The sequence below is a fragment of the Saccopteryx leptura genome, chromosome 1, assembly GCF_036850995.1.
Source record: "Saccopteryx leptura isolate mSacLep1 chromosome 1, mSacLep1_pri_phased_curated, whole genome shotgun sequence".
Taxonomy (NCBI): domain Eukaryota; kingdom Metazoa; phylum Chordata; class Mammalia; order Chiroptera; family Emballonuridae; genus Saccopteryx; species Saccopteryx leptura.
Genome location: NC_089503.1, coordinates 282264944 through 282278207, shown reverse-complemented (window position 1 = coordinate 282278207; position 13264 = coordinate 282264944). Strand labels below are relative to the sequence as shown.

The following is a 13264-nucleotide window of genomic DNA, read 5'->3' as shown; positions in this document are numbered from 1 at the left end:
GTTTTGTTTGCACACAGCAGTTCTTAAAGTGTGTGTCAGGGCTCAATGGTGAGCCCTGGAAGATTTTCAGGTGTGCCTTATGGTATTCTAGAGAAATATGTGCCTACTGGGGACCAAAAAACCAACATAGTTTTTGAAGTTTAGATTTTTGGGAGACAGAGGTGTGGGGAATTAACTGTAATCTGACAGTCTGCCCAACCCCCACCTCACTTGCCTGATTAGGTTGCAAAAGGCTGTTAAGCTGTGGTGTGGGATTGTTTACACAACCCCCCATGTTCCCCGGAAGGACTGGAGGCAAGTTTCTTCTATCTTTTGTTTGGTGTCAAGTTAAGATGATATGTATGGTGGCGGGTTTTCTGCACTCAACACAATTAAGAGTAAAAAGAGAGGAATTCTTCGATGTATTGATGAGGAAATGAGAGTTCACCTTTCATATATATGCCCAAACATTGAAGAAATCTCTAGGACACATCAGGCTCATGTTTCTCATAAACACATGAATGAAAAAACTTAACACATTTGTGCCAGGACCTGCTGAATTTACTAAATCTTACTAAGAATGTATCTATATATATAAAATGATAACTTTTTGTCATTTTTAAATTTTTAACCCCTCTTTTTTACGAATTCTAAAAAGCATAACTCAAAAAATGTAACATAAAATGTTTTTTAATGTCAGAATAAATTTAATTTTGTTTAATTATCATAAAAGCATGCTTGGACTTTATATTTTTTCTTTAATATTTGACTTAATGATTATAAAATTTCTTAGAAATTTGTATAGAGTGAGCCTACAATTATTTGTAGGATTTTAAATGTGCCCCAACTTCAAAATGTTTGAGAACCACTGCTCTAGTACATCATCAAGATTCTAATGAATGAAAAGCTATAGAAATGAGCTCTAAGTGTCGCTGTTAGGAGGTTGAATTATAACTCGTGGTGAGTAACATGATGTCAATAAATTCTTTCCCACCCAGCCCTCAGTTCTGTCTACGATTTTCAACTCAAGATCTTCCACACTCTTCCACTGGTAACTGATGATATATGGTAGCCAAGTATGAGGTAACATTGCTAGTACTCCCAGTTTTACTACTCTGAGACTTAAGTTAATTTTCAGTGATTTGGCTGAAGTTAGGCGTAAGATCACAACTTGAAATATAATGTTCAGCAAAGGCAAGAGCAATGGTAATAAAGTCCTGGATGTAGTCTGCTGACTTCTGAAGAAAATTCAAAGTAATCTGAGAATAGTCAAGATGTTTTTATCTAATGCAATATTTCTTTCAGGACAATAGGGTCTTCAAGGTTATATACTTACTAGTCAGTTTTTACATTTTTTTTCTTTCCTTATGATGTATAACTTCTAAATAAACTACAAATAACTAATCTTTTGATTCCAAAAGAATCTTAGCTGTATAAGTTAATTTCTCTGTTATAATTGTCTTTGTTAGCATAACATACAAAGAAAAGCAGAGATTTTCAACACCAGACCAACTACCAACTATGTATTTATGAGCAAGGAATTTAACATTTTAAAGCCTAAATTATAAGGAAAATTTCTGTATTAACAAATAACTCAGTGGATTATAGTAAAAATATTTAAAAAATTAAACCCATGTATTTGTATTAAATAGATCCTTAACTTTCAGAGGTATATAAATTAAGCCCTATAAAATATCAAGTATATGAATGTAATTGTTTCATTTAAAATAAATATATAAAATAAAGGTAAACAGGCCTGCAGAATGGTACCTTATAAAATTACATATACATTGTTGATTTACAAGGCAGACTGTATAGCAGTTCATGAATAGCTTATACCGAGTGCTATTTGGTGTAATAAAGAAAAGGTTAACCATGAAGCAGAGTGTACAAAATATATACAAACAAACAAAATGGCAAACTATATATTGAAAAACACAGCTGTGATTCATATTCAATTATTGTATATCTCTAAAAAAATTTTTAATTGCAAACAAAGTTTACGTTTAATAATCATATGAGTTTTTGAAACTTTCTGATAGAATAAATCCCCAAAGATCACATGTCTACTAAACAGATTTTCTTCTCTTTCCAAATACATTATTGATCAACTTGGCCATTGATTTAGATCCACTGGATCTTCTCTTTTCTTTGAGTTTGAAGTTAGTCAGGATGTCCTTGATAATTCTGATAAACATCATTTCTACCTCCAGAGACTGCTCTGCTGCAGAGAGTTCACAGAACCGGCACCGGTTATCCAATGCCAGTTTTTGCCCTTCTTCCCAGCCAACCTCTCTCACGTGACAGAGATCTTGCTTGTTACCAACCAAAAGCACTGCTGGTTCCACGGCTCTGAAATACAGAGACACAATTATTTGGAAGTATTGTCTTAGCAATTCTTTCTTGTAAATTATTAAGAAAGTTTATGTCAAAAAGAATTATGAAACAAAACAGAAAAAAATATTGTGAGTGCATGTGTGGTATTTATGATCATATGTGTGATTCATATCTCCATTTATGTATAAAATTATTTCAGATAGAATATAATAAATGACACAGAAGCAACAAGGATTTTTTTTTTTTTTTGTATTTTTCTGAAGCCGGAAACGGGGAGAGACAGTCAGACAGACTCCCGCATGCACCCGACCGGGATCCACCCGGCACGCCCACCAGAGGGCGACGCTCTGCCCACCAGGGGCGATGCTTTGCCCCTCTGGGGCGTCGCTCTGTTGCGACCAGAGCCACCCCAGCGCCTGAGGCAGAGGCCAAGGAGCCATCCCCAGTGCCCGGGCCATCCCTGCTCCAATGGAGCCTCGCTGTGGGAGGGGAAGAGAGAGACAGAGAGGAAGGAGAGGGGGAGGGGTGGAGAAGCAGATGGTCGCTTCTCCTGTGTGCCCTGGCCAGGAATCGAACCCGGGACTTCTGCACGCCAGGCCGATGCTCTACCACTGAGCCAACGGGCCAGGGCCAGCAACAAGGATTTTAAAGCACAGGTTATGAAGTGATATAAACCTATTCTTGAATTATGACTTTGTTTACTAATGAAGCATGTTGCTACTTTTCCAACTTTCACTACCTAGCACAATGTCAGGCAATGAAAGATGTTTACAAAATATTGTTTTTTTTTATTTTCCTATCAATTGAAAGAGAAGGACTAACACTTTACTAAATAATTACTATAATTGAACAATCTAGATATTATAATTATAAATATTAGAATATAGATTATTAGCATACTTAAAATATTTTAAGATATATTATTCAATACTTATTGCTGTTTATTCTTTGTTAATATCCATTATCACATACTGAGAATATTTCATACAGATTGAGAATATTTCACAATCTCATGATCTTGCACAACTTTTCCATGTATTTAAAAAATATTTTTCTTTATTAAGATAATGTTTTGGTAATAATCAATGTATTCTCATTGGTTACAACAAAACATTTCTAAAGCAGAGTTGTTATTTTTTTGAAGACTATATAGTAAGACTACTAGTCCATAAGTGGTATGAAATGCTACCAAGATATCTACTATAAAAATAATTGAATAAATACAGTCATCAACTTCATCTGAAGAGATATTATCCCCAGATTGCCTAAAAATTGGTTTTATTCACATGACAGCATGAGCCATGAGGAAAAAAGAACGATGTGTTGGACTTCTGAGGTGATTAATAATATCTTTGTTTTATAGTTCAGAAAATTATTATAAAGAACTATAAACAGAACAATTAACGTGTTTGTTCTCAAGGAACTAATATACTAATAATGGAAATAGATAATAAACAAATTAGTATGTATGATAGAATTGTACACCTGAAACCTATATAATTTTATTAACCAAGGTATCCCCAATAAGTTCAATAAAAATTATAATGAAATAATTAATAAGGAATGGTAAAATATTTTGAAGAATGGGTCACAAATATTGGATATAATTTTAATAAAACAATGCTATATTTTGCTTTTCTAGTCTGTATAGATAGACAAGTAAAAATAGTTGAAAATTAATCAGGACATTAAGGAGATTGCCTGGAAATGCAAAGATAAGTATTTTGTTTTTATACGTTTTTTAGCTTTCTTGAGTGATTTCTTATATTTTGAGGATTATCAAGGAAGTATGATCACTGTCTCTTACCTAAGTGATAGTGCTTAATATAAGGTATTTAATACTTGAAACAATGGAGTTTAAAAAAAACTATATTAAGGGAAATCAGAGCTGTGAGGTATCAGTAAAATCACATCCTTTTGTCTTACCATGTTTCCATCAGATTTATAATCATGAAAGTTAGGTCTTAAAGATCAAAGGTTTAGGCCTGGCCTGTGCTGGCGCAGTGGATAAAGCATCAACCTAGAACACTGAGGTCGCCGGTTCAAAACCCTGGGCTTGCCGGGTCAAGACACATATGGAAGTTGATGCTTCCTGCTCCTCCCCCCTTCTCTCTCTCTCTCACTCTCTCTCTCTCTCTCTTTCTCCTCTCTGTCTCTCTTCTCTAAAATGAATAAATAAAAATAATTTAAAAATAAAATAAAATTTAAAAAAAAGATTAAAGGTTTACCTAAGGTCAATCAGACATAAACAAGAATTACATCAACTGATTCCAGGGAAATAGCCTTTATCAACTATTATCTGATAGTTTTTAAATAATAGACATTTAAGATAGATATAGAAAGCACATATGCCAATTTTTAGTAATAATATTGTTTGCTTTTTTGCTTCTCAGTTTATAGTTTATTTTTTTATTTTTTAAGAATTTATTCATTTTAGAGAGAAGAGAGAGAGAGAGAGAGAGAGAGAGAGAGAAGGGAGGAGCAGGAAGCATCAACTTCCACATGTGCCCTGACCTGGCAAGCCCAGGGTTTTGAACTGGCAACCTCAGCATTCCAGGTAGATGCTCTATCCACTGCGCCACCACAGGTCAGGCACTTCTCAGTTTAGAATGTTATTTTAGACTAAGGGCAAATTTGGTTAAGAGCACACAGAATCCCTTATATCAGCATTTTGAACAACAATAAATATTTTAAATGGGAAAGGCTATAAAACAAAAATATTAAAATGAGAAATTTATAAGTTTAAACATATTTACTAATGCAAGAATGGTTTAAGACCCAGTTATGTCTTCCTTCATAGTTACTTGTGTCAAATAATTAACAATGGGAATTGTTAATCAGCTATTTATTAGAGATGAAGAGAAAATGCATTCTCATATTTAAAATGTGTATCAGTTTGATTATTCTATTTTGCCTTGATAGATTGAACAACCAAATAACGAGGAATTGGATGCCAAATGTAATAAATCTGGATTTATTTAGTACTGTATTCTTAATATTTTTGTGGGAATGAAAGGGAAAGGTTGAAAAGTGAACTATCTTGTATACAGAAGACCATTATTTTGCAAGTGAATGTCATGTTAACAATAGAAGCTGTCTTGTAAAATGGCCATTTACTCAGGGCAAAGTAACTGTTTATGTCAGCCAGGATATAAAGTATTCTCATCTTATTTCTTTTACTACATATATAACTCCTATGGAATGGAAGGTGAATTGTTCAGGGCTGTTAAATTTTGTAATTGGAAGCCTCTATTAAACTCTTCCTAATGATGCTTATAGCTCTATGATGATATACCAAACAGAAAAGAGAGAGGACTCGAAAATATCTTACCTTTTACAATGACTAGTTTGTGGCTCCCGAATTCTGTAGATCAGTGCTTTTGCAAAAGCTAACGAAGATCTGTCGCTGATGTCATACACAATAACAAACCCATCTGCCCAATGCAGCTCACTTGTGAGGGAAAATTTTGCTTTCTGTGGCTGAAAATAAACCAAGCACATTGAACATAGTGAAATCTGACACAAATATTATACACTTGAGAATTAATTAATGAAGATACATTTCACTTAGAAGACAATTTAATATGCCAAATACCAATATTTTCTAAAATATAGTTCCTTATTTCTTCATCACTCTAATTAAAAATGATTAAAAATTTCAAATATAAACTATAATAATGTTGTATCTATTTCATATTACAACTTTTATCTAAAAAATCTCTACTTTTTTTGAAAATTTGATAAACTATAATTGTCTTTTGAATTAATATCCACATACATGTTTTGAACAGAATATTTTCTATCTATATTAATAAATGGAATATCTACTGATTTTTGATGCTAGATTTAAATCGGTAAAAAGACATAATAAGGTATAGCTAAAAAGATTTAAGGTATATTTTCCATATGTCCTGGAGTTGTTTTGAAATCTTGAGCAGCTGTTATGTATAAAATTCTATTTCCACTTTTTTTTGTATTTGAATGAACAAAGCAGTTTGTACTCAAAATCTATCTTGTGTCCTATATATTGATAGTGGTTAATTACAAAAGAAAGAGTAAAAATATAAACTTGACTGATAAGCCATTAAACTATTAACTTCTAACAACTACATTGTGACTGATAAAATATATTAAAACTCAGCCTAATATTACTATTTTAAAGATATTTATATGCGTTCAAAGAAGCTAAATAATTAAATTCATAACACTAAAAATAATTTCTTAAAATTTTAATAATTAAAATTGAGAAGAGTATTCAGTTTTAAGATGTGCAACTTTACCCTGGCCCTTATTGAATCTCCTTCAAAACATCGTTGAAAAAACAAGAAAATTTTATTTTACTTACCTGAGAACAAGGGTCATATATTTCTAGATTCAGCTGCTTCCCTTCTAAGCACAAATGCTTACTATAGATGGATTCTGCAAAATATGCATATGTTTATTGTCAGTATGGAAATATTCCAGAATAAAAAAAATGGACTTATATTTAGATCACAGTTTTGCAAATTCAAGCAGTCATATTTTAGTGTTGTATGGTGACTTTCATTTATTGCTAGTAGTCAAAAACATATACTTCTTGTATTTGTTCATATATGTTTCTCACAAGGGGAAGTCAGCACATCTATTCAACTACAAGACTTCATACTTATATACTTATCTCCTATCTTATTACTATGAATGACTTATCTGTGTTTTTATCTATAGCCAATCCATTCACTATGAACTGGTTAGCATTTCCCCTGATTCCATATCTCTCTTATGCAACATAAATTCTTCCCCTTTGTTGTTAGTATCATTACTAACAGCTGAATTTTTCCTAATTTAACAATCTTTAGATCCCATAATCCCTTTCAAATACTTCCCTATTTCCCTGCTTGCCGTCTAGTAAACATCTATTTCTTCTGTGGCCACTGTTTCTCTTCCAATGCACTTCAGATTATTCCATTCTAGCTTTAATTCCAAATACTTAACTCAAACTGTTCTTATCAGGTCATGATTTTAGATCCAATGGTCAGTGTTGTGTCTTGATTTTATTTGCTCTATCAGTAACACTAATGTAATTAATCACTTCTGACATCTTAAAATGTTTCTCTCACATGTCTTTCAAGGTAACACACATTTTTGTTTTGTTTTCTTTATTCCCTAATGCTTCATATTACATTTTTTAATTTGTCCTACCATACATATCTTCCCCACATTCCAATCATAGGTCCAGTTTACAAGTCTCTATCTATAATCACTCCCTTGCTAATCTTATCCAGTCAGTGTCTTTATGCAACACCTATTGCTGATGAATTCAATTTATACTTATAGCTCAGACTTCCTTCCTGAACTCCATACACAAACAACTACTGCAATAGGACATCTTCACTTAGATGCACATGGATATATCAAACATCATGCTTAAAATTGAACTCCTGATTTCTCTGCTAAAATTACATCTTTCAGCCTGACCAGGCAGTGGCGCAGTGGATAGAGCATTGGACTCCGATGCAGAGGACCCAGGTTCGAGACCCCGAGGTCGCCAGCTTGAGCGCAGGTTCATATGGTTTGAGCAAAAGCCCACCAACTTGAACCCAAGGTCGCTGGCTCCAGCAAGGGGTTACTCGGTCTGCTGAAGGCCCACGGTCAAGGCACATATGAGAAAGCAATTAATGAACAACTAAGGTGTTGCAACGCACAATGAAAAAATAATGATTGATGCTTCTCATCTCTCTCCATTCCTGTCTGTCTGTCCCTGTCTATCCCTCTCTCTGACTCTCTCTCTGTCTCTGTAAAAAATAAATAAATAAATAAATAAATAAATAAATAAATAAAATTTAAAATTACATCTTCCATAATTTTCCATTTCATTAAATGATATATACATAACTCTATGTATATGGGTCTTTATGTCATCCTTGATTCTTTCTTTCTTTTATATCCCATATTTATTCTATTAAGAATTCATTTTTTACTCTATTCTCAAAGTATATTTTAAATTTGTGTGCCTCCTATCACCATCATTGCTAACACACTGGTCCAAGCCATCGTTACTATTTGCCTATATTATTACTAAACCTTCTAACTTATCTCTGTTTCATTCTTTCCCTTATCTCTTTTTTGTTCAGTTTATTCTCAACACAGAAGCAAAAGTGATTTTTTTTTTCAGGAAGTTCCTGTCTCAGTACTCTAATAATTGTTTTTTCTGCCACGAATATATTCCCCCAGTATCTTCATAGTTCAATTTTCACCACCTTGATATCTCTTTTCAAATATCTCCTCAGCAAGGTAGAACCTAACTACCCTATTATAAATTACCACATACCATATTAACACTATTGTCCTACATTTTTCTTCATAGCATTTATTATATTTGACACAGTTTATATATATGTAATGTTTTTAAATTAAATAAACCTTCCTTCCAGAATGTAAATTTTATGAGGTGTTTGGATATTCATTTTTGGCTTGTTTATATTGTTGTTATTTTTTGTTTACTCCTATAACCTCTCTACTTTTATAGTACCTGGGACATGGTAGTTGTGCAATAAATATTTGTTAAGTAAATGAACGACTTTATTTCTATGACTGTTTCTCTAGTGTTTTAATAAAAGACTCATTTTTTTCCAAAATGGCTTATTGACCCAAAATTATGACCCATTCTGGCAAATAGTCTGTGATTCATAGCAGAAATACGTAGCAGAAATTTAAGGAGCCAAATTCAGGGGGTTAGGAATAGGTTTTAAAGTCCTTTTCTAGGTTACAATTAATAAAATTTGTTATAGTTTTATTAAATTTTAAAATATGTTTTCAGATAGTGCTTTCTAAACTTCATTTAAGTTTACTACAGTGAACCATGTATTATTTTCCTTCTCGATATTTTTAAGTAGACACTCTCAAAAATCAAATACTGCCAGCAGGAGTCACCAACTCAATTTTTTAGAATCTTATTATTTCTCCTTCTAGCCTTTATATACAAGATGGAGTCATTTTTTGCTAGTTTATCCTCATACAGTGGTCATATTTTGCTCATTTGGTTGTCTTTTCAAAATATCTCTAGGCCTCATATTCCTAGTACACACATAACAACCAAAAATGTGTAGACTTTATCCGTTTCTATAACTATATCCTATAAAAGATTAAGGTGATTATTTTTTTATTATTGCTGTTACTGTTTCTTAGGTGTTGTTTTATTTATGTTTTGCTTTGAATTCTGGAACATTTTCTCATATCTGACTGCTACCATGGATATTATGTTGACCTTTTGCCTGAGATTGCTAACCTGAGAAGTAAAACAATGAGAATTTCTCTTTGTATATATTCTCTATTTTTCAAATTTGTTTCAAGCAGTTGTCCTAATATGTTCACAGTATCGTATGGAATGAAATACTATATCAAATACATGTTTAAAACAACACAATGCAAAAAATATATAAACAAAAAACAATGAAATACTTTATTAAGTTATTTTTTTAATATTCTAATAATGTTATTCTGTAAATGAATGCTAAATTTTTTAATATTTATTTCTCATGGGAAAACACACTTGAAATCATAATTTCTTTTTAGTCTAAAAGAGTATTATTATTGAACAAAATAATGATTTCTTTTTTCCCAAGTCTCACATTTCTTATAAATCTGTCATTCTTTACAAGAAAAAATAATTTTTCCAATACCTTCAATCAGGTTAGTAGAACAATTATATTGATAAATTGCTGAGCCAAAAATATACTGATACCTCTGGCACAATTTTCCATTTTTATCAATTCCCCACTGTGGTACTTCTTATATGCCATGCTAATTCTGATCAAAATCACTGAAATTTACAGTAGAATTACTAAATAATCCTAAAGTATGTTTTAGAATTTCTCTAAAATTTACATAAGTAACCAAGATAATTATATATGATCTTTAATTAAGACATAATTTCCCTGTTATTTTCACATACTTTTGCAATAAAAATAAGCCCTATTTTGTACTTATTTGTGCTTTTATTATTAATTTGCCTTTATCTTTCAACAGGTGTTGAGTTAATTATGAAATTATTTCATAGCTTAAAAATATACATACTCACATGCTCTATAATATTTTGGGGGGGGGAGATCTCAGTTTTAATGTTTTCCTAGTTTTAGAATGAAAACAAGTAACTTTCTAATCCATCTCAGTTAACATCAAATTGGATGAATTTTATTACACAATAACATTCAGTTTTAAGTTCAGTACTTATTTTGACATTTTTAACAATAATCTGTGAATTTTAACAAAGTTTAAAGTAGTAACTTACCAAAATTAGAAGCATATTCTCCAATGAATCGCTTGGTAAGAAACCTTACTGTAAGCGCTGCAAAACAAATATGCTGGATTTATGGTTATTTCTATTTTAGGATACAGATAATTTAGTTATGTGCAGAGGGTTTTCTCTTTCAGTTCAAAAATTACCAAGCATCAGGAAGACCTTGAAATTTGACCAAATTCTGGTCTAAATAATAGTCAGCAAGATTTTCACTGTGCAACTATAAATGTTAGGAGGCTAGAAAGAAAGTGATCCTAGAATGTTATCTACTCAAATCACTATGCAATTAATCCACCAATGCAAACACATAAGGCAAATTTCTTTTGTAACAGAAACATATTTCTCATTACATCTGGGATTCAAGAACTATAGCATCTCTTGATTTTCTTTATCAGATTAAATGTGATTCCAAGGTGCAACATGCTAAAAATAACTAGGACAATATCAGATAATTGCAGTTGCTTGAGGATATAGAGACTTCAAAGTTCAGAAAATAGAGAAAAGTCCTCTAGTGTTGGTTTATCGTAATACAGTCCTTGGCGCTGGCCAATTATGATATTTTAGGCTCAGGAAACTCTATTGATGGTATCTTCATTGCTATCATAATGTAACCAAAAAAAAAAAGCACAATAAAAATAAAACTTCTCAAGTCAGGGCAGAAATTTAGATCCCAGGCATCTACAAAGCCATCACCTTCCAAAGTATTGTTTGTTTTGTTTTAACCTCTGTAATGTAACATTTAAGAAATAATCTAGGCCCTGGCCAGTTGGTTCAGTGGTAGAGCATTGACCTGGCGTGCAGGAGTCCCAGGTTCGATTCCTGGCCAGTGCACACAGGAAAAGCACCCATCTGCTTCTCCACCCCTCCCCGTCTCCTTCCTCTCTGTCTCTCTCTCTCTCTCTCTTCCCCTCCCACAGCCAAGGCTCCATTGGAGCAAAGATGGCCCGGGCACTGAGGATGGCTCTGTGGCCTCTGCTTCAGGTGCTAGAATGGCTCTGATTGCAGCAGAGCGATGCCCCAAGATGGGCAGAGCATCGCCCCCTGGTGGGCATGCCGGGTGGATCCTGGTCGGGCACATGTGGGAGTCTGTCTGACTGCCACCATGTTTCCAACTTTGGAAAAATACCAAAAAAAAAAAAAGAAATAATCTAGAGGTGTCTACTTATCTTTCTCCACCCTCAGTCTCAAGACAGAAGAATCCTTTCAAGGTCATTGTTTGGTCACTGGTAGGTGTGGGGACAGGTATATTATAGTGAGAAGTAGGTAGGATTGCAATGGAGGAATTTCCTATTATTCTTATAAGTTTTAAATATCAGTGAAACAGGATACAAATTAATACTTGAGTTATTTTCTTTGGCCCTGGTTGGTTAGCTCAGTTGGATAGAGAGTCATCCTAAAACACCAAGGTTGCAGGTTCAACGCACAGTCAGAGCAGACATGGGAAGCAACCAATGAATGTACAACTAAGGCATAACTAGGAGAACAAGTGAATGCTTCTTTCTTCCTTCCTTCCTTCCTTCCTTCCTTCCTTCCTTCCTTCCTTCCTTCCTTTCTTTCTTTCTTTCTCTCTCTCTCTCTCTCATTGAACCTCTCTCTTTCTGTCCATTTCTCTCTATGTCTCTCTAAAACCAATTAATAAAAAAGTTTAAGTTCTCTTTCTCAAGCTGTCTATAAATTCTTCAAATATCCAGTTAATTGCATAAGTTTCTTAAAAATGAAAACTGTTAATGAAAAACAATATAAAGAAACATACTTAAATCTAGTTTTATATATGTGATAATATATTCCTCACTCTTTTTGCACTGTACACCGTGCCAGAGGAAATACCACTGTGACTCACCAGATTTGCCAGTTCCTTCACCACCCAAGACAGCAAGCTTCACATCAGTCATGTTGTTTTTTTGCTCCTTCCTGGCCAGCTCAGTATTCTGGAGCAATACTGACTTGAACAAGGTATGTAGTTTTTAAAAAGGATTTTAAAAACTAATGCTGCACTCATTTCTCAAAGGCCAACTCCACCCCCTACTCCTAAGATCCAATAATAACTTTGAAAATGTTTTCCTACAGTAGTTTTGAACATATGCTATTAAAAGAAAATTGGACCTACTATTTAGACACAAAGGCTCATAAAGCCAACAGTTAAGAATCTAGCAGAACCTTACCTCTCTATCTTCTGTTTTTGTGTATATGGAATCTACCTTCTCTTAGGACCAAGAAAAATGATCTTACTTCATTAAGAAAGTTTTTTAGAGGATGAGTAAACATTACTATAAATTTACTTTGATTGAATCAGTTTCGCTTTTTCTATTAATACCCGAATCTATATTTTCTTGTATTTCTTCTGTGAAAGACAAGGGGGTGATATGTTAACTCAGTCATAAAAAAAAACAAAGGAAGGAAGAGGACAGCTACCTTGATGTATAAGTGGCTTGGTAGCAATGCATATAAGTATCCAGTCCATGTTTTTGCATCACGGCTCTCGAGGACAAACAGGGGTGCTGTGGGTTTATCTCTTAATGGCCTTCTTAATAAAAAACTGCTCTCTCTCTGTCTCTTAATTTTATAATAGTGAACAACTGTAAGACTTGTGGAAAAAATAAAGCAATCAGCTTCAAGTTGCTTAAAGAGCAATAAACATAAATCTGTCATGTTTCTTTATGTAGTACTTTGTAA

At 33.2% G+C, this 13264-nt stretch overlaps 1 protein-coding gene across 1 annotated transcript; it reads right to left on the bottom strand.

The window, feature by feature from the left end:
* Positions 1-1554: 1554 nt before the first annotated feature.
* On the bottom strand, positions 1555-12564 carry RERGL (RERG like). Its single transcript, XM_066361127.1, has 5 exons — positions 12432-12564; positions 10583-10639; positions 6662-6735; positions 5648-5796; positions 1555-2331 (listed from the first exon to the last, which is right to left on the bottom strand). The coding sequence occupies exons 1-5, from the start codon at positions 12481-12483 to the stop codon at positions 2049-2051; spliced, it is 615 nt and encodes a 204-aa protein (XP_066217224.1). The 5' UTR covers positions 12484-12564; the 3' UTR covers positions 1555-2048.
* Positions 12565-13264: the final 700 nt, after the last annotated feature.

Bases quoted from the DNA above. Each gene is read 5' to 3' on its own strand.
- RERGL (XM_066361127.1), bottom strand. From the start codon at position 12,483: ATGACTGATGTGAAGCTTGCTGTCTTGGGTGGTGAAGGAACTGGCAAA. The intron at 6,736-10,582 runs GTAAGTTACTAC...CATATTTTGCAG, and splicing joins AGAATATGCTTCTAATTTTG to AATCCATCTATAGTAAGCAT. The intron at 2,332-5,647 runs GTAAGATATTTT...TCTGTATTTCAG, and splicing joins CAAACTAGTCATTGTAAAAG to AGCCGTGGAACCAGCAGTGC.